The 22371-nt window shown below is 52.3% G+C and overlaps 8 protein-coding genes across 8 annotated transcripts; 3 read left to right on the top strand and 5 right to left on the bottom strand.

Moving 5' to 3' along the window:
* Positions 1 to 430: 430 nt before the first annotated feature.
* Positions 431 to 2446, top strand: Z520_08232 (uncharacterized protein; the record flags this gene model as incomplete). The annotated part of the gene is made up of 2 exons (XM_016778729.1): positions 431 to 936; positions 1009 to 2446. 2 exons carry the CDS (start codon positions 431 to 433, stop codon positions 2444 to 2446), a joined length of 1944 nt encoding a protein of 647 aa, XP_016630100.1.
* A 208-nt stretch (positions 2447 to 2654) lies between these two features.
* Positions 2655 to 3593, bottom strand: Z520_08233 (uncharacterized protein; the record flags this gene model as incomplete). The annotated part of the gene is made up of 1 exon (XM_016778730.1): positions 2655 to 3593. One exon carries the CDS (start codon positions 3591 to 3593, stop codon positions 2655 to 2657), a length of 939 nt encoding a protein of 312 aa, XP_016630101.1.
* A 748-nt stretch (positions 3594 to 4341) lies between these two features.
* Positions 4342 to 6533, bottom strand: Z520_08234 (uncharacterized protein; the record flags this gene model as incomplete). The annotated part of the gene is made up of 3 exons (XM_016778731.1): positions 4342 to 6243; positions 6301 to 6384; positions 6525 to 6533. 3 exons carry the CDS (start codon positions 6531 to 6533, stop codon positions 4342 to 4344), a joined length of 1995 nt encoding a protein of 664 aa, XP_016630102.1.
* A 511-nt stretch (positions 6534 to 7044) lies between these two features.
* On the top strand, positions 7045 to 8670 carry Z520_08235 (uncharacterized protein; the record flags this gene model as incomplete). Its single annotated transcript, XM_016778732.1, has 4 exons — positions 7045 to 7242; positions 7300 to 8021; positions 8077 to 8288; positions 8339 to 8670. The coding sequence occupies 4 exons, from the start codon at positions 7045 to 7047 to the stop codon at positions 8668 to 8670; spliced, it is 1464 nt and encodes a 487-aa protein (XP_016630103.1).
* A 491-nt stretch (positions 8671 to 9161) lies between these two features.
* Z520_08236 (uncharacterized protein) lies at positions 9162 to 11731 on the bottom strand (the record flags this gene model as incomplete). The annotated part of the gene is made up of 7 exons (XM_016778733.1): positions 9162 to 9879; positions 9934 to 10017; positions 10071 to 10192; positions 10243 to 10476; positions 10527 to 10596; positions 10646 to 11409; positions 11456 to 11731. The coding sequence occupies 7 exons, from the start codon at positions 11729 to 11731 to the stop codon at positions 9162 to 9164; spliced, it is 2268 nt and encodes a 755-aa protein (XP_016630104.1).
* Positions 11732 to 14168: 2437 nt separating this feature from the next.
* Positions 14169 to 15829, bottom strand: Z520_08237 (uncharacterized protein; the record flags this gene model as incomplete). The annotated part of the gene is made up of 2 exons (XM_016778734.1): positions 14169 to 14606; positions 14684 to 15829. 2 exons carry the CDS (start codon positions 15827 to 15829, stop codon positions 14169 to 14171), a joined length of 1584 nt encoding a protein of 527 aa, XP_016630105.1.
* A 1479-nt stretch (positions 15830 to 17308) lies between these two features.
* Z520_08238 (uncharacterized protein) lies at positions 17309 to 18947 on the top strand (the record flags this gene model as incomplete). Its single annotated transcript, XM_016778735.1, has 4 exons — positions 17309 to 17639; positions 17709 to 18081; positions 18150 to 18520; positions 18604 to 18947. The coding sequence occupies 4 exons, from the start codon at positions 17309 to 17311 to the stop codon at positions 18945 to 18947; spliced, it is 1419 nt and encodes a 472-aa protein (XP_016630106.1).
* A 751-nt stretch (positions 18948 to 19698) lies between these two features.
* Z520_08239 (uncharacterized protein) lies at positions 19699 to 20936 on the bottom strand (the record flags this gene model as incomplete). The annotated part of the gene is made up of 2 exons (XM_016778736.1): positions 19699 to 20362; positions 20416 to 20936. The coding sequence occupies 2 exons, from the start codon at positions 20934 to 20936 to the stop codon at positions 19699 to 19701; spliced, it is 1185 nt and encodes a 394-aa protein (XP_016630107.1).
* Between the last annotated feature and the right edge of the window lie 1435 nt (positions 20937 to 22371).

Consider the following 22371-nt stretch of genomic DNA (forward strand, 5'->3'; position numbering starts at 1 on the left):
TCCACACGCTATCCACCCCTTTTCCGCACATTGAGTCCAGACCAACAGGGACCACGCTCGCGCCCTGAGCCTCATCGTGTTAATTTCCACTTCTGCCATCTCTTCCAAGCCATGCCTCCCCTTTTCGGGAAATATGAGTGGGGACGTTACCCGATAACATATCCACTATCATGCTACCGCTGTCTCGGATAACTATTGCTCGTTAGAGGCCCCCGCATCCAGCTACCCAAACTCGACGCCACCACGGTGTCGCCGTTGATGTCCAGATACGAGGATCTGTCAGGCACGTCAAGGAAGCCAAGTGTGGTGATTCTCAGGGACGGTACCGAGGACTCGATAATATGGCGCCGGAAAGGCGCTGTTGTACACGCGGCCCTGGAGTAGCAGTACCACCACCACCATCACCAGTAGTGACGACGACAGCACAACCATGACGGCATTCCCAATGGAGGTGCTCGATAGCTCGAAACGACAAGGCCACGTCAAGATCACCGATGTCCCAGAAAATCCCCCACCAGATTCCGAGAAAGGCATCCAGACGACGTCTCCCAACCGCGACCTGAAGAGCAAGCTCCTCAACGCCGTCGAGCGGTACTGGCTGTTCGAGTTCTTCGGCTGGACTCTGGCGCTGGGCTGCCTGGTGGGCACGATTGCACTGCTCGCCGTGCACAATGGGCGAGAGGCGCCGACGTGGACGCTGCACGTGGGCCGCGGGCGATACCGCAAGACGTTCGGGCTGACCATCAACACCATCATCTCCGTCTTCGCAACAGCCTTTAACTCAGGCCTCTTGATTCCCGTGGCCGCCAGCATCAGCCAGTTGAAATGGATCTGGTTTCAGAAAGGCCGCCGGCCGCTGGCACATTTCCAAAAGTTCGAGTCGGCGTCTCGTGGACCCTTGGGGTCGCTGATTCTCTTGTGGACGTTGCGTTGCCGGTAAGCTGAAAAAGCAGGAAGCCCTCTCCTCGTGAAACAGGATCCTTGGAGCTGACAATCAGGGGGACAAAGACGCCTCGCGTGTTTAGGAGCCGTGATCGTGATCGCCGCCTTGGGGACGGGATTCTCGTTTCAAGCTCTGGTGGTCTACCCGCTGCAGCCGGTCCAGGTGGACGTTGCACGGATCCAGAGGACGAATTTGGACTGGGGCAGCAACTCTCTCAGTGAGTATTCCGCCCATCTCCTTCTTAACCTCCCTGCTTTGACCCCAACATCCCCTTATTCTGCCCAGCCAACTGACCGGGCTGGGCGCTTTCTAGCTACCAGTCTCTCCAACGACATGGTGGGAGCAATATACTCGGGCATCTATCAGTACACGGAGCTGTCGCAGATGAAGAACGTCTCGTGCCCGACAGGGAACTGCACATGGCTTGAAACGTACACGTCGATGGCCGTGTGCAGCGCATGCCACGATGTGACAGCCTCCCTTAAAAAGTCCTGTGGCACAGCGCTGGTGCCAGGGCAGGACGACGGGGTCCATCCGGCGTCCAACGTCTCCCTGCCCTACTGCAACTACACGCTGCCCAACGGACTGAATGTGTCTGGCGTGCCCGCGGTTAACTACTCATCCATCGACATCTCGAGCAATACTGGGAACTCGATCCATTTTGACGCAGACACAGCCCTCTCGGTGCTCTCCATCATCCAGACCACATGGGGCCCCGCGGTCGATGGGAAGGGGGACGCGACGGCGGCGAGCGACATCATGGGCATTGCGGACAAGCAGGCCTTTGAATGCGGTGTCTACTACTGTGTGCAGAAGTTCAACACGTCCGTGTCGCGTGGCACGCTGAGCGAGCGGGTCGTCGACATGTATACGACCGGCCGGTATGACTCTGCTACAGGCGTGTACGCTCTGGAACCACCGGCGTCCTGGACTAATCACTCAAACGCGGACTCGGCCAATCTCTACCAGAGCAACAACCTGGGGCTGATCCGAGACTTCTTCTCGACGCAGTGGCTGGGCCAGGTGCTGGAGTATGGGACGCCGCCGGAGAACAAGCCGACGACCTCGGTTGCGCTGTTCATGTGGGCGCTATTCTTCGAGCAGAACCCCTTCCAGCAGTTCACGCAAATGTTCGCCAGCCTGGCAAAGTCCATGAGCGACACCATCCGCTCGTACTCGTACACCACCGACGCGATCCCCGCGGGTCTGGGCGCTGTCTACCAGGACAAGCCGCACGTCCAGGTGCGATGGGGCTGGGTCGCGCTGCCTGCGGCGCTGCTGGGTCTGGCCCTGATCTTGCTGGTCGGCACCATGGCCGCCACCGCCCGCGACAAGACGCTGCTGTGGAAGGGTAACAGTCTGGCCGCCTTCTCGCACCCCTTGACCAGCGACGCCCGTGCCGTCGTCACCGACGTCCACAGTCCCAGGGAGGTGCTGAGGATCGCCGAGCAGATGGATGTGAAGTGGGAGAAGACGGATCGCGGGTTCAGACTCGTGCAATGAGCAGGGTGGCAGCAGCAGCAGCAGAGACAGCAACAAAAGAAGTATCTGAGCTGCAACGGGAATATTTTCACCAGTATCTGTGGGTCATTCAGTCGCCGCAGCAAACACAAGATGGCACAAATCAAACGCAGACAGAAGCGCAATGCAACACAGAAGACCGGACAGTGTGGCTGCGTGACCACCTGTTCAGGGGAACCACGAGTCTGATTCACGACTTGTTAGTGGGCCAGATCCTGGCTTCCGCGTCTCTCCACTCTTCCAGGCACGCCTGGTTGAACTCGTCCGAGAACTCCCACATACAGGCGTGACCTCCCCTGGTGGTCCGGAAGCGACTTCCTGGGATGAGGGCGTGCAGCTCCTTCGACAGCGATACGGGAATCAAGATGTCGCCCTCACCCGCGAGCACGATGACCTCCATCCCCGACGTCGTTTCTCCCAATTGTCCCACAGAGGCCTTGGTGTCAAACCCGGTAATGACGTTCAATTGGGCGAGATAAGCCCGTAGGCCCATGTCGCTATCGATCCGGGCCATCTCAGCCTCCATGGCAGCGACGTCATCCCGGGTGGCCGGGTCGGTGAAGAAGGCCGGTGTGAAGGCCCACAGGGCGACGTCGCGCATCACGTCGGCGATAGACATACGCCGGGCCATGTCGCGCCACAGCGCGAACATCCTGCCGCAGAAGGGGCCCGGCGCGGCGTACGTGCACGCGAGGGTGAGGCTGGCGATTTCGCTCTTCCCTTCACTCTTCACACCAGGCCCAGACAACGCCCCCTCGACCCCGCCATAGAGCAGCGCGTAGGTCTGCGCGATCATCCCGCCCATACTGACGCCCATGACGTGGTACGGCGCGGCGGTGTGCAAGTTGAGCGCCTTGACCAGGCTGCGCAGATCCGCCGCCATGGTTTCGGCCGTGTAGACCTCGTCGTCGGTCTCCGGACGCGACGACAGCCCCACCCCCCGATTGTCGTACGTGAGCACCGTGTACCCCGCGCGCGTGAAGGCCGGGACCTGCGCGGCCCACGTCGTCTGTGGATCAGCGAGGCCGTTTATCAGCACGACCCACGGTTTGGTGGTGGTGGTGGTCGTCGTTGGGGCGTGGATTGTGTAGTTGATGCGCACGGACGCGGAAATTTGGTGATCAGGCATGGTTCTAGCGAAGGCTTCGTGATTGAGATAACAAAAGGATATTGGATCGCTCGCCGTGCTGAATGAAAGAAGAATATATTATGCACTGTAATATATAACCTGGATTTACTTATCGAGTTCTCACTTCAATAGAGCCAAGTCGAGCAATGGCAACGGAAAGCAGTTGGTCGGGCAATGTGATAGAGATCTGAGCCGCAATGTGTTTCCTCGCTTTTTGTAACGGTCTCGGATTAGTCACCAACAGTGCCAAGGATCGCAAGGCTGCCACGCAGCCTCGCCAGACTCGCGCACAATACAGATATTGCTATCAGTGGCCGCGGACCTTTCAGATAGAGTTCCAAGGTCCTCTAGCAGAATCCATATCATAATGCACCTTTGACTGCATGATCGCCATACTTGATTGCGCCGTCGTACGACTTTTCTCTTCGAAAAGTCTGTCCAAGGTCTCGTTTCGAAATATCGGGCGTGTTGAATCGGGATATGCCGATCTGACAGATTTCTATCGCTCGCGCTCCGAGGGTCGGGATTTTCCGAGCAGATAATCCCTCTGTCAAGGTGATCGCTACGCACTATCCCGATATCTTCATCGCGATGGAAATGATCACCTAAGGACAGGTTACCCAGAGTGCGTACTACAGAGAAACGTCGACCATAAACCCGGAGCTGCGGGAGGCGCAGAAGCGATCTTGTATTGACATTCAGTGTTGCTACTTAGCACTTATTCTATACGGCGCCGGTAGCAGCAGGGTCAAGTGACCGTGTCCATCATGGCACCTTGCTCTCCCATGATGAAGTTGAACTCGCCGAGATCGGGCCACTGCGCCGCCGTATTGAGCAATTCACCGAGGTCAAAGTTATCAGTGGACAGGACAGCTAACATGTTGTCGGCCGCCCCATGATGGACATTGGTCATCGCTGTGCCACCATCGCGGGAGAGCTGCAATTGCTTCGTCAACTCTCTTACGTGATTCTCGAATTCCACCCGGTTTTGGTGTACTTCTTCAATATCTCTGGTGACTAGCCAATCGATTGTCACGGAAGATAGCGTATCAAAGGCATTCCGACACCCCACCGCTCCTTGGAAGGTCTCTGACATGGCCGAGAGAGTCGATGCGCAGGATTGGAGTGTGGAAATACTCTTACCGACAGGATTTTGCTTGCGAATTTCCTTCGAATGCCAGAGGCCGTATACGACTCCTAGCCCAGCCAAGAAGAGGTGATGCACTGATTTCCACAACATTTCAACTCTTCCCTCACGTTGCAAGACCTTGAGCCCGGCGATGACTTTGGAAGAAGCTTCAAAGGTGATGAACAGCTCTTCTACTGACCGGTACGTGTTGACACCCGCGTGCGGACGATAGAGTAGCAGAATGGCGTTTTGGTAAATCACCTCCCAGTAGGCTTGGGAGGCGAATATCGAAGACGGATGTGCTTTGCTAGGTTCGGGAACGGTCGCATTCCATTCCTGCAAACGGGGCTGAATGTCCCGTAGCCAGGCATTCCAGCTGGGCCGAGGATAGGCCGGTTTTAGAGCCCAAACTTGGCCATGTTGTACGTGCTTGATTTCTGATTCCAGTCGGGCCAGCGTGAACAAGTGGTTGTGAGCTCGCTGAGCGTGGATGTCGAATTCGCTAGGTTGTTGTTGTCGTCCAGGACGACATCCCGTCCATGGATTCGGAAGCTGGACACGCGTGCTTTCGTCGAGGATACCGAATGGGCGGCCGAGAGTGATGCATAGGAGGCGGTCGAAATGATATGTGGACTGCCATAGGCGCCTCCGATCGTCCAATACGTCTGGATCCGTATTGAGACACTGTGATTCAGTTTCCCAGTGTAGGCCTACGTCGATGCAAAGACGCAAAGCGAAGCCTGTTAGATGCCAAAGACTTCCCCGAGAAGGCGACAGAGCAACGAATTGGGCCAGCAAAAGCACAATCCGGAGAGTTTCGACGTCGCTCTTGGAGTATGTGAGGATTTTTTCGACCCAGCTGAGTGCCGAACGGAAACATCCGTCGCTTTGGCTTGGTCGGCCCCCGGACGTATGAGGGACGTCAACCAGAGCGATGGCGAATACCATATACGCTATGAACATGTCCCTCTCAGGTACCTCAATTGATCCTTGGCTTGATCCGAGGGAACGATATGCGCTGTCGATGGCTTTGCTTACTTGCAAACGATCTAGAATTGGCAGATGAGGTGTACGATACTGGAAGTAAACGTCGACTAGGTGATCTGCAACATGGCGTGGTGGCAGTGAGGCTTTGTCCGGAGAGGATGGTTCGATCAGGCAGAATTTATAAGAAGGATGTTGCCCCGGAGCAAGTGGTGAGGACAGGCTATCAACATGAATGGCTGCCAGAACCATTTTGGCGAAGGAGATGCCGCTGCTTTGTCCCAAAAACCGTGTCTGCTGGAAAGGTTCAACGACGACGCTTTTGACTTTTGTGACCAAGTCTTGGAAAACAGGCGAGCCTTCATCAAAGGTAGGAAAGATGCCTGTCTCCCGGGCCGACTGGGAGGCTATTACAGTGTTTGCAACGTTTTTGTCTGTTGCTGCTGAGTTGCCCCGTGCGTGTTCCCGCAAGTCCTGAACCTCCCGAGTGAGCACCGTAATCTGCTCTTCCAAGTTGGAGACGTAGTCCCGAGGAATCTTTCAGGCTATCAGCAAGCTTAGAATGTCGGACCTCAAGGGGAAGATAGTCCTTACTTCGGCCTGTTTCCCAGAATGATAGGTGAGGCAGGGAGCGTTGACGCTTTCGCAATTGGAACATTGCGGATATCTCTGATCGCACTAACAGATTGACCGTGTCATCAGTCACTTCAAGCCACAGAATATCGGTTTCCTGGTGATACCTTCTGCTTTCTCCGACGACACCTGCGCACCGATAAGATTCCAATTGCGACTTTGCCCCGATACTCTATCCGACTCACCTCTGGCATGCATTACCCCCGCCCCTGCTTCTCTGTTCAACGCGCCGCATTGTATACGTTGGACACCAGAATTCCGGTATAGAGACGATTAAGAAAATGATGTCTGGTAAGAAGTGGCGCGAGCGGGCTAGATAAATTGGGATAATGCGACGTGCCGTCGGGAAAACCCGAAAGGCGCGGGAGTTTGATAACGGAGGCTGGATGCTGATTTGACTGCCGGGGTAGTACATCTAGTCATTATTTGTGGGCGTCGGCGGAGATCCGTTCTGGTTAATACTATCATCTATCGATAATAGTCGATCAACCTACTGTTAACGTCTTATCAACTTTTGCCTGAGCAAAAGCAGATACGAATATGTGCAAAGAGACACTTCTACTGCGACATCATGAAAGACGATGGAGTATTTAATGTCGCGACGACTCCAACGGGCTGGTCACTCATTCTCCTTCAACAAGCCAGTCTATTTGGTATCGTGAACTATACTCTCGGACAAGTCTTGCACTCAAACCTAACTCAGAAATGGACATGAAAATGGAGAAGATGGCCAAGGATACAGTGATTGAGACCCCCAGCATTGCTGAAGACCATGCCCTTGGCACCACCACCACCCTATACATTGATCCCGCACGGGAGGCAGCAGTGCGCAGGAAGTTTGACATCTATGTCGTACCAATCTCGGTCATTTATCTTGTCATGTCTACGCTTGACCGCAACAACGTGAGTAGCCTGCTGGTGGTGAGGTATATCTATATCATCTCGCTGATTATTCTACAGCTTGGAAATGCCCGTGTCTTTGGCTTTGACAAAGATGTCGGACTAAAAGGCGGCCAGTTCGGCAACATCCAGACGCTGTCTAGCGTCTGTACCGTTCTCTTCGAAGTTCCTTGGGTCCTGGCCACCCGGCGATGGGGTGCCAAAAAGGCAATCGGAACTGCGTTCGTCCTATGGAGCATCTGCACGCTCGGGACGGCGTTCGTCCAAACGTACGGCCAGACGATTGCCTGTCGCATGTTGCTGAATGCCGCCGAGGCCGGTCTCGCACAGGCATTCGCTTTCCTATTCTCAACAATCTATCCGCGCGAGCTGGCAGGAAAGCGGATCATGACTACGAACCTCGCCCAGTGTATCTCTGGTGCTTTTGGCGGGCTCTTCGCGTACGCCGTCCAAACGATGGGAACACGGCACGGTCTCGCGGCGTGGAGATGGCTCTTCATCATTGAGTTCTGTATCACCGTGGTCATCTGCGGTATTGGTCTAGTCTTCCTGCCAGGCGAGGTCGAGAATGCATGGTTTCTCAACGAGGAAGAGAAGGAGACTATGCGAATGAAAAAGGAGCGAGACTACATCATCCGAGGAGAAAAGACGTTCGAGCGCAAGTGGATCAAGATCGCCCTGACCGACCCCTTTGTTTGGATGCTTGGTCTTGCCTTCTTCACTTCGTCGGTTGCCATCAACGGATTTGGAGTCTTCTTACCCACCATCATCGACGGCCTTGGGTAAGTTCTGGTGTTGGATGCCTTTGGAAACCTTCTCTGGTTGACTGTTTTGCAGCTTTGCTTCCCTCAAGGTCAATTATATGACCATCCCGGTCTATGTCCTTGGCGCCATCTCCCTTACAGTCCAGGTCTACTATTCGGACAAGCTCCGAAAGCGAGCATATTTCATCGTGGGATGTTGTGTCCCTGTCGCTATTGGCTATCTCATGTGTGTGTGGTCCAAGAACCCCGATGTTGGCTATGCCGGCATGTTTGTCCTCGTCATAGGTGAGTCCATGTCGGCTATTCATCCATAGACACTTCTCACCATTCACCAGGGCTTTATCCCATTTCCACTTTGGCCGTAACGTGGATCACAACGAACCTAGCACCCGACTCGAAGCGTGCAATAGGTCAGCCCTTTGCCTACAGCCTAGCCAACGTGTCGAACCTTATTTCCGGACAGCTATATCCAAGTCAGCAAGGTCCGCGATACGTCCCCGGCAACTCCATTTCGGCTGGTCTCACAATCGTCGCTGGGTTTCTCTATGCCTCGTGCTGGTTCCTACTCAGGAGGAGAAATGCCAAGAAGACGAAGATGATTGCTGAAGGGGCTACCACCAATGAAAAGGAAGGAGATCAGAGCCTTGACTTCACGTACATTCTCTGAGTGGTCTCTATACCACATGCAACGTGTGCAGGATTGGGTCGCCATGATCGGTCGGTTTGTTGGGAGACAATACAAAACAAGTGTATGACGACAAAAGAAGGTTCTTGTTGTGTATTTGACGTGAAGGTTCTTGTCGGCTCATTCTCTCAGTTGGCACGTTTTTGATTATGTTACACATCGGGGTAAATAGCTCTTTATTATACTATGGCCAAAATTGACCTCAGTACATTCCATTTGAGTTGCTAGATCTGAGCAACTCGCCATTTGACTGAGCCATGACTAAGGAATTCGGGAGGTATGGCGGTGCCGTCCTGAGCTTGGTTGGGTGAGCCCTGAGACGTGTCTTGAACAGCATGAGCACGGCCCTGAGCCTGTGAGTGGTCCCATACCCCAGCCTCTCGGTTCCGTATTCGGTTTTTCACATCTTCGAAAAGGACCAGTTCCGTACCCCCACTCGGTGATTCTTGGAATGCGTACCATAAATAAGGCATTCAACCACCACTATCTAACTCCCAACTATGCACAGCACCCTGGGCTTCTGCTTGTTGTGCAAAGTCGAATGCTTCGGCAGACCAAAAGTTCTCCATGTATGGCTTGTAATGTTCTAGGCCAGGGTTTGTGGAGCCTGGCTGTGACCTTAGCTTGTTGGAGTAGGAATAATTCGATCCGTTATTCGGCAATGGAGTCGCCCATCCAAGGCATGTTGGATCTAATACTGACCCTTGGTGATAGTTCGCGGCTGCAGATCCAGATAATTCGTTCTGTGCAGAAATAGCCTGGTCAGGTCCCGCCAGGATTCCATATGATGAGTGTGAGTCCGATCGAGAAGATGTTGAAGTCAGTCCATCCAATGATGTCTGCCACCAAAGAGAGGAAGGACTTGTGGTAGCCATACTCGATTCCCTGAACGACGGTGGTGTGGCCTGCGTGTGAGGTGTCCCAAAGAGCTCGCGCCCGCTGCTATGGCTCGGGCTCACATTTTCGAGTCCTTCGTAGCTCTCAATCAGCTCTCGAAAATAACATAATACTTCGTGATTGTGCCGGGCCAAAGGATTGTGAGAGGCGCAGGAGGACAGGACATCCGTGACCGCCGCAAGGCCCTTCTTTTTCGGATGATGACTTCCAGGAGAATTTAGATTGTAGCGGAGGGACGTCTTTTGCACCGAAAGACTCAAGGCAAGCACTAGTCCAGCATGATATACTATGGTCCTGGAAGCAACTTGTTAGCAATAATATGCAATCCAATGCGGCAAAGACACTCACGTAACGAGCCAGGACCTCTTGAAGAGGAAGCCACGTTCAAGTATCCTTGATGCTGAATGACCGATCTGGGCGGAAGCATCAACGCTGGAGAGACGAGGAACTTAGCGGAAGCATTTCGGTAGTTGGAGTGATCATACCATGCTTGAGAAAAGAGTCTACTGTGCGACGAGATTTGTTGCCTCTTGGTAGACAATGACGCAAAAACCTCTGGCTTGGTCAATGTCATGACGGATGCAAAGTAGAATGTTTCCAGGTAAAGCTTGTGTGGTTAGTTTCCAAGTTGCTTCTCCTCTTTGAATGCTTACTTACAGAGCCCACTTCGTCGGCTTGTGACGCTTCTGGGTCGTACATATCTGGGAAGTAGCGCAGATTTTGTGGTAGATTCGAGGCCCATTCTTCAAGCGCATGGAAGAATACTTCTTGCGTCTTGGAACTCATTTTACCCTGGCATAGTCTTACCAGAAAGCGGCAGATTAAAACACTTAATTTCGCAATGTTGACTTCGATGCTGGCGTTAGGAAGGGCAAATTCTTCAAGAGACATCTGGATTCATCAGTGACATATCCAATTCCGATTTCGTGAGACCTTCTTACATTCACAAATGAGTCCTGTGTTGTCTTCTGGCTGATTTGTGGGTGTTTTCCAAGTGTGATGGATAGCCATCTGTTAGTGATGAGTAAATGTAACGTTAATTGAGTGCGAAACATCATACGCATCGAAGAAGATCATGGCTCGCCAAACTTGGCTCCAACGCTCATATTCATCCTCTGAAAACCTTGGGCAGTATTCTTTTTCCCGATCTAGGCTATGCACTTGAGCAAGCCGTATCGCCGCACCAAGGGTAAGCCAACAAGTCTTTGGTTTAGAGCCCATAAAATAGAGGCAACTGAGCAGCATTGGAGGCACAACCCAGACTGGATCTACCTCTTCTGATTGCTCGATGCACCATTCTAGGTACTGGTGGCCACTCTCAAACAAGGTAATATAGCTTTCCTCGTCGGTTCCCGTCGTGAATCGGCAACCAGCAGCTAGCTGAAGCCAGATAGAACATTTCGACGGATCATCAATGTCCTCTTTCATGTAGATTGAATCCAGAAGTCTCCAACTCTCGGTCTCGTTACAGATTCTGAATAACATATTCGGCCCTCTCAAGAATGTGTTCAGCCATTCTGTGGCAGTAGCTTTGTCGGGCAACTGCTCATCTAAAGAGATGAGACCTTTGTGGGCTGAGATGGCAGAGGATGGCAGAGTAAATGTACTGGCTTCTGTGAATTTGTTCCCTTTCAGAATTTGGTCTTTGCCCAGACTTGACTTGTCCGCCCAAAGTGATGCCAGACTGTCAAGGAGAAAGGACGTAGAGCTTTCTTTACAAGCCCCGGTTTCTATAGGCCAGATTGGAGCTGACAAGTCGCTTGATGTTTCGGTGGGGGTATCGATCACGACTTTGTTGGTTACAGGCGTCGAATTCAGAGTGGCCTCCGAATAGTTAGCACAGTCAGAGATTGAAGGATGGGCAACGTACCGGATTTCGTGATGAATTGACTTGCTGGCTCGCAGCCTTAGAATCAAAAACAGTGTCGTGGACTCGTTGACTTTTGCTCGTTGTTGATGTTGTGGCTGACGCATCGACGTCCGACGACGCTCTTGGGGGACGAGTGGCGAGGCGAGTGACTTGCTTCGCTGGTGTGTCTGGATAGATGCACTCAACGCCTCTGATCTGGCAGTAGACACATGTCGGTCTTGTTCTGCTGCATTTCTGGTGTCTGAGTTTGCACAGTTCGCATGTCTTAGACGACATTGGTTGCATCATTACACAGATGACGGTTTGGTCTTCTTGCTACAGAAGACGAACGAGGAGGTAGTTTCATGTGAGTAAGTCGAGTTGAATTGCTGAAACTCCTGGCCTGCAGAGAGTCTGCAGAGAGCCTGTGGAGAGGTCATGGAAGATCTGCGGAGAGTTTGTGGAAGAGCTCGGGCAATATGCCCTTGACTCAAAAGTTGAAGTGGGATTGTCCTAAGTGAAAGGCCGAGGTATTGGACACTGCGTAAGAGTCTATGAAAGCATTGAGCAACAAGCCGCACCCGCCCATGTTCATATTCATTTTGATCTCCTAACTTATAAGGCGTGCCATGGCCCATTGCTATTAGTGGCAAAACATCTGAGCACGTCGGTCCGCGCTTGGTGGCAAATATACAGGTACAGGGCTATGCTTGAGAACCTGGTCTTACCGCTTTGGGACCACCAATCAGATAACTGTGTTCAAGGAGGACCAGCAGGAACAAATTACCGGGGATGGTTCAGCACTCGTCTGTCTTAGCTACAAGGTAATCAAAAGTGGATGACTGACAGAATCGAGATCGGAATAGATGCGATTGGTCCCCGGTGGTTCGACTCACATATGCCATGCAGGGTTCTTTTTCGTAAGCATGAAGAATATGACGCGTTGAATTGGAGCAAATCCTCGACCCCTCTCCAAGGAGCACAAACCATGCTCTAGGAAAGGCCGCACGCTGATCCAAGGGACGTCGAAATCAGCGCTCGCAACAGAACCCGTGGACTAAGACCCTTGCCAATATGTCGACGACACAGAAGAAACTCTCTGGATGTTTGCCTTCCTATCTATACCTAGAGAGCACCAGGGTCTCGCCTATCTCCTAAAGTAAAAGGCATAGGGTGCCAGGGCGCCAGCTAACCACCTGCACCCCATCAGGCAGGTGCGTGGTGGGCAGCAGCGCCACAAGTCGGTCCGATTAGTTTCATTGGTTTGCCGATGGCAGAATAATATGGTCTAAATCCTGCGTGGAGACCTAGGTTTAGCTCGAACTCGTCGCCCTGAGGAGGAGGTGGTATGGAGCGAAGAGGAGATCAATGCCCTGTTACTCTGTAAATGACAAGTCAGGTGGAGTCTGTCCACACCTCTCCTAGGTGCCTGGGTAGGTCAGATGTCACCCTTAGCCAACCAAAACGTGGGATATGATCAAGCATCAAGCCTCTCGCGGGCACAAAATGGATTGGGCGTACTTGGAGCAAAAGCTTTCACATGCAAGTGTCTTCCGAAGGCTCTCCACTTCATCTCTCCTGCCATAGGGAGATGCCGTAGAAGAACGTCGAGACCACTCGTTTTAGGTTTCTAAGCTGCTTCCAAAGCGTCGTTGGTTTTGTGAGACTGTAAGAGGTATAACTCCCAACCTCTAGTTTTTCCCCGCCGCTGGTCATTAACTATATGAGGAATGACTTGTATCTCCACATCAGCAAGTTGACTTCGACAATCTGTGTGTAACCTACAGTGTCGAGTTAGTGAGTAGGCCGGACCCAATGAAAATTCGCGCAAGAAAGCTAGCTCTTGTATCTCCCGCATTCGACGCCAATGAGCAAGTGCTGGAAATCCCCTTTGCATCCCCAAGACGGCACTCAATCGCCGCTCATGTTCCGCTCGTCACTATTGGCCACTAGGTGAAGAAGAACCCCTGCTTTTCCCTGTCGTTGGACCCGTGGTTTGGAGCGCCCGTATTCCCCGCCATACCCGCCATGTGCAAACTACATAATCCGCCATCCAGGAGCAGTTTGCGGCGAATCAAAAGCGTCGGGCAAAATGCACTCGTAGCAGTCAGCCTGACATTCAAACGAAGAGTCGTCGACCTCAGACCACGCCTTCGGCCCAAATCTCCGGTCTCTGAATAGGTGTTCTCGCGACGTTAGACAGTGGGAAGCATTCCCAGCTTCTGGTATTCGTTGGAAGGGCGCACCACAAATGCAAGCCCTCGAATGCCCAATCTTGATCACTATACTCTGCATGTCCGCGGGCTCCAATCCTGCCGGTGACCGCGTTAGTCCGATATAGCTATCTCGAAATTTCTTTGAGCATCAGCCATTTATGTCACAGGGTCTGCTCCTGCATATCATTGACCTTTCTATCTCTGCGAGACGATGGCGTGCTTCTGCACGAGTGCCCTCATTGCCCCGTTTTATCAGTTGCGAACCCCCAATCACACCAGTTGTATAGTCTTGTGCTATTCAACACTCCTTGCCCTGGTCCACCCTGAGGAAGCTAGTGCTATCTTGGAGGCGGCCTCGGCGGCTGGCTCTATCTCCGCGGATTGATCGTTACAGAAAATTCCCCAATTAGGAAAATAAAGTCTCGTTCTGCGTCTGGGGAGCGGAGCAAAATCGCGCCGAGTGCAGTATTCGCATGATACAAGAACTCTGGACGAATGTGACAACAGCCTATGCAGCTTCAGTCCAATTTCATCTCTCCCCATAGCTCTGGCCAGGTGTCGAGAATGCTTCTGCCCGCGCTCCAATTTTGATAGATGCAAATGTGCTTTTCGAATTGTGCGCTCAAATGTCGCCGTCCGGTGGCAGGATCAGCAATGATGGCCGGACCGAGGCTCTCATCCCAATTGCAGGTATACTTGGACCTGCTCAAGGGTGTTTGCCAGTCCTGAAGTCTCCGGATTAGGCTATTCCGAACCGTCGGTATTGGGACAAAATCTATTGCCACCGAGTGGGGAAATCGCATTTGTGCCGTCGTCGGTCTCAGGATACCCGGGATACCAGCAAACGTTTCCTCGTTGGGAAGGATGAGCCACCTCATAAATCGGACTCGCATAAAGACTTCAGCGAGCTTTACATTCACATCAAGACCTTGCAGACCTTGCAGACCCCACGTCATCTAAAAAAAGAAAGAGAGTTAGCCATGTGAACCATTTTGTGGAGACGGTGTAGAGATGCCAATTCAGTGAGTCCTACCTCACACGCCCAACCAGGCACATTCCATTCTTCATCGGGTTGCCTCGTTCGAAATAGCAACTCCACATCCGTGAGTCCAGATCCCATGACCGACTGCAAAGAACTACCAGACCTCAGCAGATCTCGAGCTTTATCTCGGAAGCCAAGGACGATGTCGTTTATGGGATCGCCAGGATATATCAAAGGCAATGTAAATGTTCGTAGCGGCGATATCGAACAATTCAAGCCTTCCATAAATGACCAGCTCCCTTTGAGTTTGCCAAATTTCGATGTTTCTGATTCCGAAGAGCCACAATTCTGACTATCGTTTTCGTATATCGCCATTTGCATTTCGAGATCGGTTTGGGGAGAGTCGATTGTCGGTAGAGATGCGATCTCTGTGGCTTCTGTTCCGTCCTCGAAAGTGGCTGTCACAGTAGATTGATCATCGTCATAGGTCATATCGACGCAGCTGTCGAAGCTTGTTGAGTATAAAGAAAGGTGTGACGACTGCTTAGAGTTTAGCTGCGTCCCACATGACATGAATGAGTACTTCTCAACCAGGGTTTCACATACGTCAAACGTATTCAATGGAAACATTGATTCATCACCTGCGATATGAGATGCAAGTTCCGGTTTGTATTGCTCTGCGTCAACATTGTTGCATTGAGTTTGAAGAGGGAACGTATCTTCAAAAGATACATCTCCATTGGCAGCCGAAGAAACAGACAACAGTTTCGAGGGCGTGCTTGGAGGCTGCCAAAGAATATCATACGCCGTCGCGCTGCTGCTCGTGCTGACCATGGTGCTCGTGCTGTCCATGCTGCTCTTGCTGTCAGTGGTGCTCGTGCTGTCAATGGTGCTCGTGCTGTCAATGGTGCTCGTGCTGTCAATGGTGCTCGTGCTGTCAATGGTGCTCGTGCTGTCCATGCTGCTCTTGCTGTCCGTGGTGCTCGTGCTGTCCACGGTGCTTGTACTGTCCTTACGGGACCGTGGCGGAGGGCAAGAGAGACATTTCAACACAAGGGTGATCATATCAGTGTCGCTAATGTCCTGCTTGGTCAATTCGCCCTCTTCGTGCACAGCTTGGATGTTACTTTGGAGTGTATTGGCCACTTTCGGAGGCGAGTTATCATTCCTGATTGCCTCAACAAGCCCTTGCACCATGTCATTGTCGTTGAACTTGATGCTTCGAAGCAGACTTTCAAGTAGAAACTGTTGTTGCCGATGTGCAGCCGAGGGTCCGCATGGAGCCCTCCTTCTTGCATCGAGCTTCAAGTCGAAATGACAGTACCGGTCACTTTTCCTGCAAGCTCGGCAAGGGCCTGGCTGGCCTGTGCACTTGTGTAATACTGTCAGTGGCAGAGATGGGCATCTTGGGGTGGCCTTCGAACCTTTGTCCTTTTCAATTTACACGGGAGGCATGCGTTGGCCGTCTTACGAGCGGCAGGCCGACGGACTCTGTTTGGCGAAGCTCTTTCTCTGTTCGAATCCATTGGTAAGGCCTAGGTAGGTGATAGAGAAATCTTTTCAGGCAGTCTTCTGTGAAAGCGCTTGGAGCATGGCAAGGTCGACCAGCTCCAGACTGGGAGCCACCGTCGATAGGCCATATTTGAGCATTCCTTGATGCCACCGCTACGACTGATCGGATGGCCTGGCGGACATTCGCTCACAGATCGCGAGCTGCCTGATGTCGTCACATTAGCTTTTGAACATCGCGGCCCAGCGGGGTTGGAAAGTCTAATGGTGGAACTGGACGTTTGGCCGAGCCAGGGAAAACCGTCCATGTAGGCGAGGATGCTCCGACGCCACCCCTCGGAAAGCTTGGCCTGACATCCCACGGTCATTCCTATCCGAGTGATGCCAAGATGACATACAGTAGTACATGTAAACCCTGGTCCTCAGTAGATCTCTACCTGTTCCAGCCGCACCACAGGAAACGTTCCTGACCTCGGCGGCGCTACTATGTAAATCCTCATTCCCGACCCTCGCCATGGTCGCTTGTGCTTTCCAATGAACAACAACCCTCTTCTCCACGTGGAAGCAGAGTCGGGACCTCTACCATACGAGGCATTATGGGCATAGCGTAGATGGATTGTCAACGCATGCCTACTGGTTCGATCAACGTCATACCTCAGAGTCCTGCCTGACGAACATCCGACTATCTTTAGGGCTATCAGTTTAGGCCTCATCAGGCTAGTGGAGAAGTCAGGATTACTGTGGTTCTCACCCTGAGCTACGACAAGCAGTAATCTTACAGATGGCATGTGCATTTCACCCGCTCACAACACAGTCGATTGGCTGTCCTCTGACGACCGTTTGTCTTTTCTATGTGGAAGATCGTTCCGGTAAGCGCTGATGCTCACAGCGTCCATGTATTTTTCCATTCATTTACCGGCGTTTCTCGTCCCACGAATCAGCAACCCGCTTGGGATGTGAAGCATGGCGTGTCCTGTCCCACGAATCAGTAACCTGCTTTGAATGTGGAGCATGGCGTGTGTTGATATATAGGTCCAACCTTGACCTCTTTCAATCGATGGTATCAATCTCCACTCTATTCCATATAGATATATCTGTCTCAATCTGTTCGACTTTGATACGGCCCCGTCAAGCTAGTCCAACAGCCGTCATCTCAAAATCGCTATTATGCAGACCCCCCCTCCAAGTCCGGATGCTCTCCTGCCCAAGGATGCACCTACGGGCCAACGTTTGATTGTGGTATCCAACAGATTACCCGTCACCATCGAGAGAGATGGAGATGGGAATCACAGCTTCAAAGAATCTTCCGGGGGCCTCGTCACAGGTATGAGTGGAGTCGAAGGGGAATTTGAAAATATGCTCTGGTACGGCTGGCCTGGCATGCAAATACCTTTGGACGAGGAAAAACCCATCACCCAAGCCTTACGGGAGAAACACAATGCTGTCCCAGTTCCGCTTGATGAAAGTCTGGCTGAAGCCTATTACAATGGGTTTTCAAGTAAGTCGTCTGCAGTCAAAAACCATGAGGGCCCATATTAGGTAGCTAAGTGGTTGACACTTTTGACAGACTCCACCCTCTGGCCTTTACTCCACTATCAATCCAACGCAATCCGATTTTGTCAAGGCGAGTGGAAAGCTTACCATAAAGTCAATCAACTTTTTGCGGAGAAACTCGCCACCGAAGTCACAGACGGGGATCTTGTATGGATCCACGACTACCACCTCATGCTCTTGCCTCTGATGCTTTCCGAAGCAGCCATGAAGCTAAGTAAAAGGGTCTCGATTGGCTTCTTCCTGCATACCCCCTTCCCTAGTGGAGACATGTTCAAGACACTTCCAGTGTGGGACATGATCCTCGAAGGAGTCCTGCGCTGCAAGACGATCGGCTTCCACACGCAGACGTACGCCCAAAACTTTGCTCGGACCTGCTGTGACTATCTGTGAGAGAGAGAGACACCTCCCTCCAAACTTCTTGACCAACTCATCATGAGGCTGACGTTGATGAAAGGAACTTTGACGAGTCTCCCAATGGCATCGAAAGATACGGGAATTTCGTCAACCTCGGAGTCCATCCAATCGGGATCAACGTGCCCAAATTCCTCGGGCACATGGAATGCGAGTCGATCAAGGGACAAATAAGAGACCTCCGAAGGAGATACAACGTCTGCAAGTTGATCATCGGCGTCGACCGGCTGGACTACACAAAAGGCATCCCGCAGAAGATCGCTGCGATGGAGCGTTTCTTGGACGTCCATACCCAGTTCGTCGGACAAATCAGTATGATCCAGGTTGCCGTCCCGAGCAGGCAAAGCGTCCAAGATTACAAGGATCTCGCGACCAAGATTCACCAGCAAGTCGAGGCCTTGAACAGGAAATACGGTAAGTCTGGATAGGTTGGGAGAGAGTCCCAGAAATCCCCCCCAGATCCGCTGGGCCTTGGCGGGCTAACTCTTAAGCAAAAGGATCTAATGACTACAAACCCGTTCACCTCTTACATCAAAGCGTGCCATTTGACCAGCTCATGACCATGTACGCCGCCTCGGACATCTGTTTTGTCTCGTCCATCCGCGACGGGATGAATCTCGTCTCTTACGAGTACGTTGCCACCCAAAGGGAGAGGAAGGGTGTGCTCCTGCTCTCCGAGTTTGCCGGCGCCGCCGAGCAGTTGCGTGGAAGCGTCCTGTTCAACCCCTGGGACATTGACGGCACCGTGGAGGCCTTGCATCGCGCCGTTACCATGGAAGCGAACGAACGGAGTGCCAACCAGAAGAGATCCGAGGAATACGTCCTTCGGAATTCAAGGTAAGGGCCAGAATAACCCCCCTCAACCACCTGCAGCATACTTTGGGTCCCCTTACCTCGGAGCAATTTGGCTAACCTAGGCGCTTGCAGTGTGGCCTGGAGCAAATCTTTCATATCAGATCTCAGGTTGGCCGGCGCCAGATATGCGAAGAATAAAGCAGCATGAGTTATGTCCCCGAAATATATGTACAGTGGCAGGTCAGGTTTGGTCCGACTTATTGGCCAGGAATCCATATCGTCCCATCATGTGCCTTGTACACGGTGGTTATCACCAATTGGGGGAGTTGTTGAGGTGGAGCACGATGGGGTAGATTAGGGCGATCGGAGGCGAGATCATATATAGCCGTCAGACCGCCACCCAACTCATAACTAACTCCCGCTATACCAGTCCAAACCAGAGATGGCAGGCACAAAAGGTCTATAGATCTGTTGTCCATTCATTATCGTTTTTCTATCTGACACCAAGACCAACCACGGACTGTCGCCTCTAATTCTGGCCAAAGAAAGATCAACTGGTATACACAAGATATGGATAAATGATCCCTCCTTTCATTCCCCCGACGCCGCGCCAAATCACGAGCAAAGCCTGGCCCGAAGCACTCTCGTCTATGCATCTCGTTAAAACAAAATTGGCCCAAAGAAAATAACCCAACATCTCTTTTTGTACTCCAGAAATCCTGGTCTGGGATAAACCTTCATCAGACATTCCCAACTCCGGGTCGCATTTCCATCACTGCCCGTCTCCCCCTGTGACCTCATTGATCTGATATTTCAAGCTTCTGTACATTGCCATCGTCGTGGCCGTTATTCGTCCAAGTATGGCTCCAGTAAGTAATGGTATAACTCGGCCAATGGTCGGTCGCAAGCAGCTGTTTGCATCTCTCGGCGTTGAATTCCTCCTTGGTGGCCCAGCAAAACTCTCGGTATGCCTCGCCGTCTCGTTCCCACGAGTACGGGTAGATATACTGGAAGGGCAGCACCTCGATGGAATGTTTCAATCCCTTGCGCGGGTTGAATTGCTTGGCGGTCGGATTCTTGGACACATGCTTGTCGAGGGCTTCTCCCGCCCATTTGCTGTCGGGCTGACGGTATTCGTTGATCATGTCGTAGAGCTTTCCGGGGCCCGTGATACCCTCGACGTTCTCCATGTCACCTTCTTCAGTCATCCTCTTCATGACAGACTCGAGCACGATCAGGAAAAAGGGGTGGCCCGGCGTCGACGCCATCCAGGCGTTGGGAATCGAGTTGGAGGAGCCATGGTCCGTGCCCATTCTGCCGAAGAAGGCTTTTCGGCCACTCTTCTGCATGTTCTGTGCGGATTGCGGTTTCGGTTTGGCGTGTGAAGCGGTCGTCACGTTGTATTTGGCAAATAGTTCATCAACAGGCCGGAGGCATTCCACGTCCAAGTCAGAGTAGACCCTAAATCCATCGATCAGCTCAGTCATGAAGAAGTTGCGTTGCCAGATACTCACCCTCCGTACATATACATGTAGAGGTTTCGCACCAAATCCGCGCGGTAGATGACACTGGGCAGGCCCAGGTATGTCTTCAACAGCCATGGGAAATGTGTCCTGACCAACTCTTCATTGTCCTCATCTGTCCACAGCACCCATTCCCAATCAGGATGTTGCTCCCTGCATGTCGAGCTCCAGCGTCCGAATTTTGCCGGTAGCTCGGTTGACGACCAGCTCTGGTGTATCAGCTTGGGGATGGTCTGCAGGTCGCGGGAGATGGGTCTCTTCATCAAATCCACCGGACTCAGGTTTTTCGCCTGCTTCTTGTGCGAATGTTTGTACCCCGACGTCGAAGACTTGTGGCCGGTGCCGCTGGTGTCGCCGCTGCTGGCCACTCTATAAGGCTCATAGGTCGATCCGGTCATATAAATGATGGCGAGGGCTGCGAGCACGAGGAACACAATCCAGCGTAATGACCGCCGCGATCCGTAGAGCTGCTGTAGTGGGTTTCCATTTCGAGACGAGGGGCTCAAATCCATCGCTTAAGGAGGGACTGGAAGAAAGGATCGGAAGGAGGGGAGGAAAGGAGTATGACGATGTGTGTATTCCTGCCACACAGGTCTTTAGAAGAAGAAAAAAGCTTGCACGCAGTAAGAGAGGTCAGCTGAATGAGCGTCGGTCAGCTGGAAACATCAGACTGTACAGACAAAAGAACGTAGCTGGGGATGGAGTACTTGGTACAGGACAGCAACTGCAGACTCCCCCGAAAATTGACACATGTTCCCAATGATGCTGGCGCGCAGCATTGAGCAAGGGAGGCGACCAAGAGTCCAGCCATATCTCAAGCCAAAGTCTAATCTTTCCAGAGTCGGACAAATTCAGGGGCAAGTGTGGGCTAAGAGCCTAAGAGCCTAAGAGCCTAAGACTTGGCTTGGTGCCTATCGGTGCCTATGTGGTGCCTGGGTACCTGGGTTTTTTCTGAATCTGGTTGGGGGTCGAGGGGGTCTCGGCCCCCGCGAAATACTTTTGGGGAGCTGTGGCTTGCGCTGACATTTTGGAAAATCATGGTACACGCACTCGCAGGTGTTAGAGGACAAGGGGTCATGTCAGGCTGCTACCATGAAACTCTTGTCTTGTTCTTTGTCGCCAGAAAGAAAACAGGCACTGACATTTGGTTGCGCAACAGTGAGTCGTCCCATCTCCCATCTCCCACCCTCATCCCTGATCCCTGATCCCTGCGTCAAAGGGGGCTCTTTCGCACTCGCCATTCGGGTAATGTCAGGCTAGGTCCCAATCAAAGAATGGACTAGACACTCATCCCGCCTAGTTTGTTGTTTACCGATCGATCACTCGATCCCGGATCTAGATTCTTAAACGCGTCTGTACGCGTTCGCGAGGGGGAAGATGCAGAAGAGAAGCCGTAGAGCATGGCTAAACGTGCTTGGCAGAATACTGAGGACCTCGTACTCCGTAGAATGGCAATTGCTGCGTCTAAACCAACAGGGGTATCGCTCGATTATAAAGACAAAATGCAGAAGTTTCACCCGCTATGCCCCCAAACATTCTCCTGGGCCAGTCCTTGACTCGAGCATCTATTTAACGGAGACTTTTCAAGATTTCCGCACGGCGTCCCGCGTAAATCAATGACCAACCAGGCATTGCAGCGTCTAGTGTGCTTCAAGCTTGGGCCACACCATGTTTCCAGCCGAGTCCGGAGGCGGGAGCGGCAGGGGACATTGCCGTGTTTTTGGAATCTTGCACAGACTCCGCCAAATTCATTAACACGGCTGGTTTGAAACAGGTGATGCGGGATGTCGCTCATGCTATTTGACCGAACAGGCTCGGTAACTCAGCCTCGCCGTGATAATTAGGCAGAGCTGTTTCGTTCGACATTCGTAGTCACCGAATTTTAGATCGGGGCTTTCTAGACCGTGGAGTAAAAAGTCTGGCTGCAGTTGTCCTCATTTGGTCGAG

The sequence above is a fragment of the Fonsecaea multimorphosa genome (assembly GCF_000836435.1).
Source record: "Fonsecaea multimorphosa CBS 102226 unplaced genomic scaffold supercont1.18, whole genome shotgun sequence".
Lineage (NCBI taxonomy): Eukaryota > Fungi > Ascomycota > Eurotiomycetes > Chaetothyriales > Herpotrichiellaceae > Fonsecaea > Fonsecaea multimorphosa.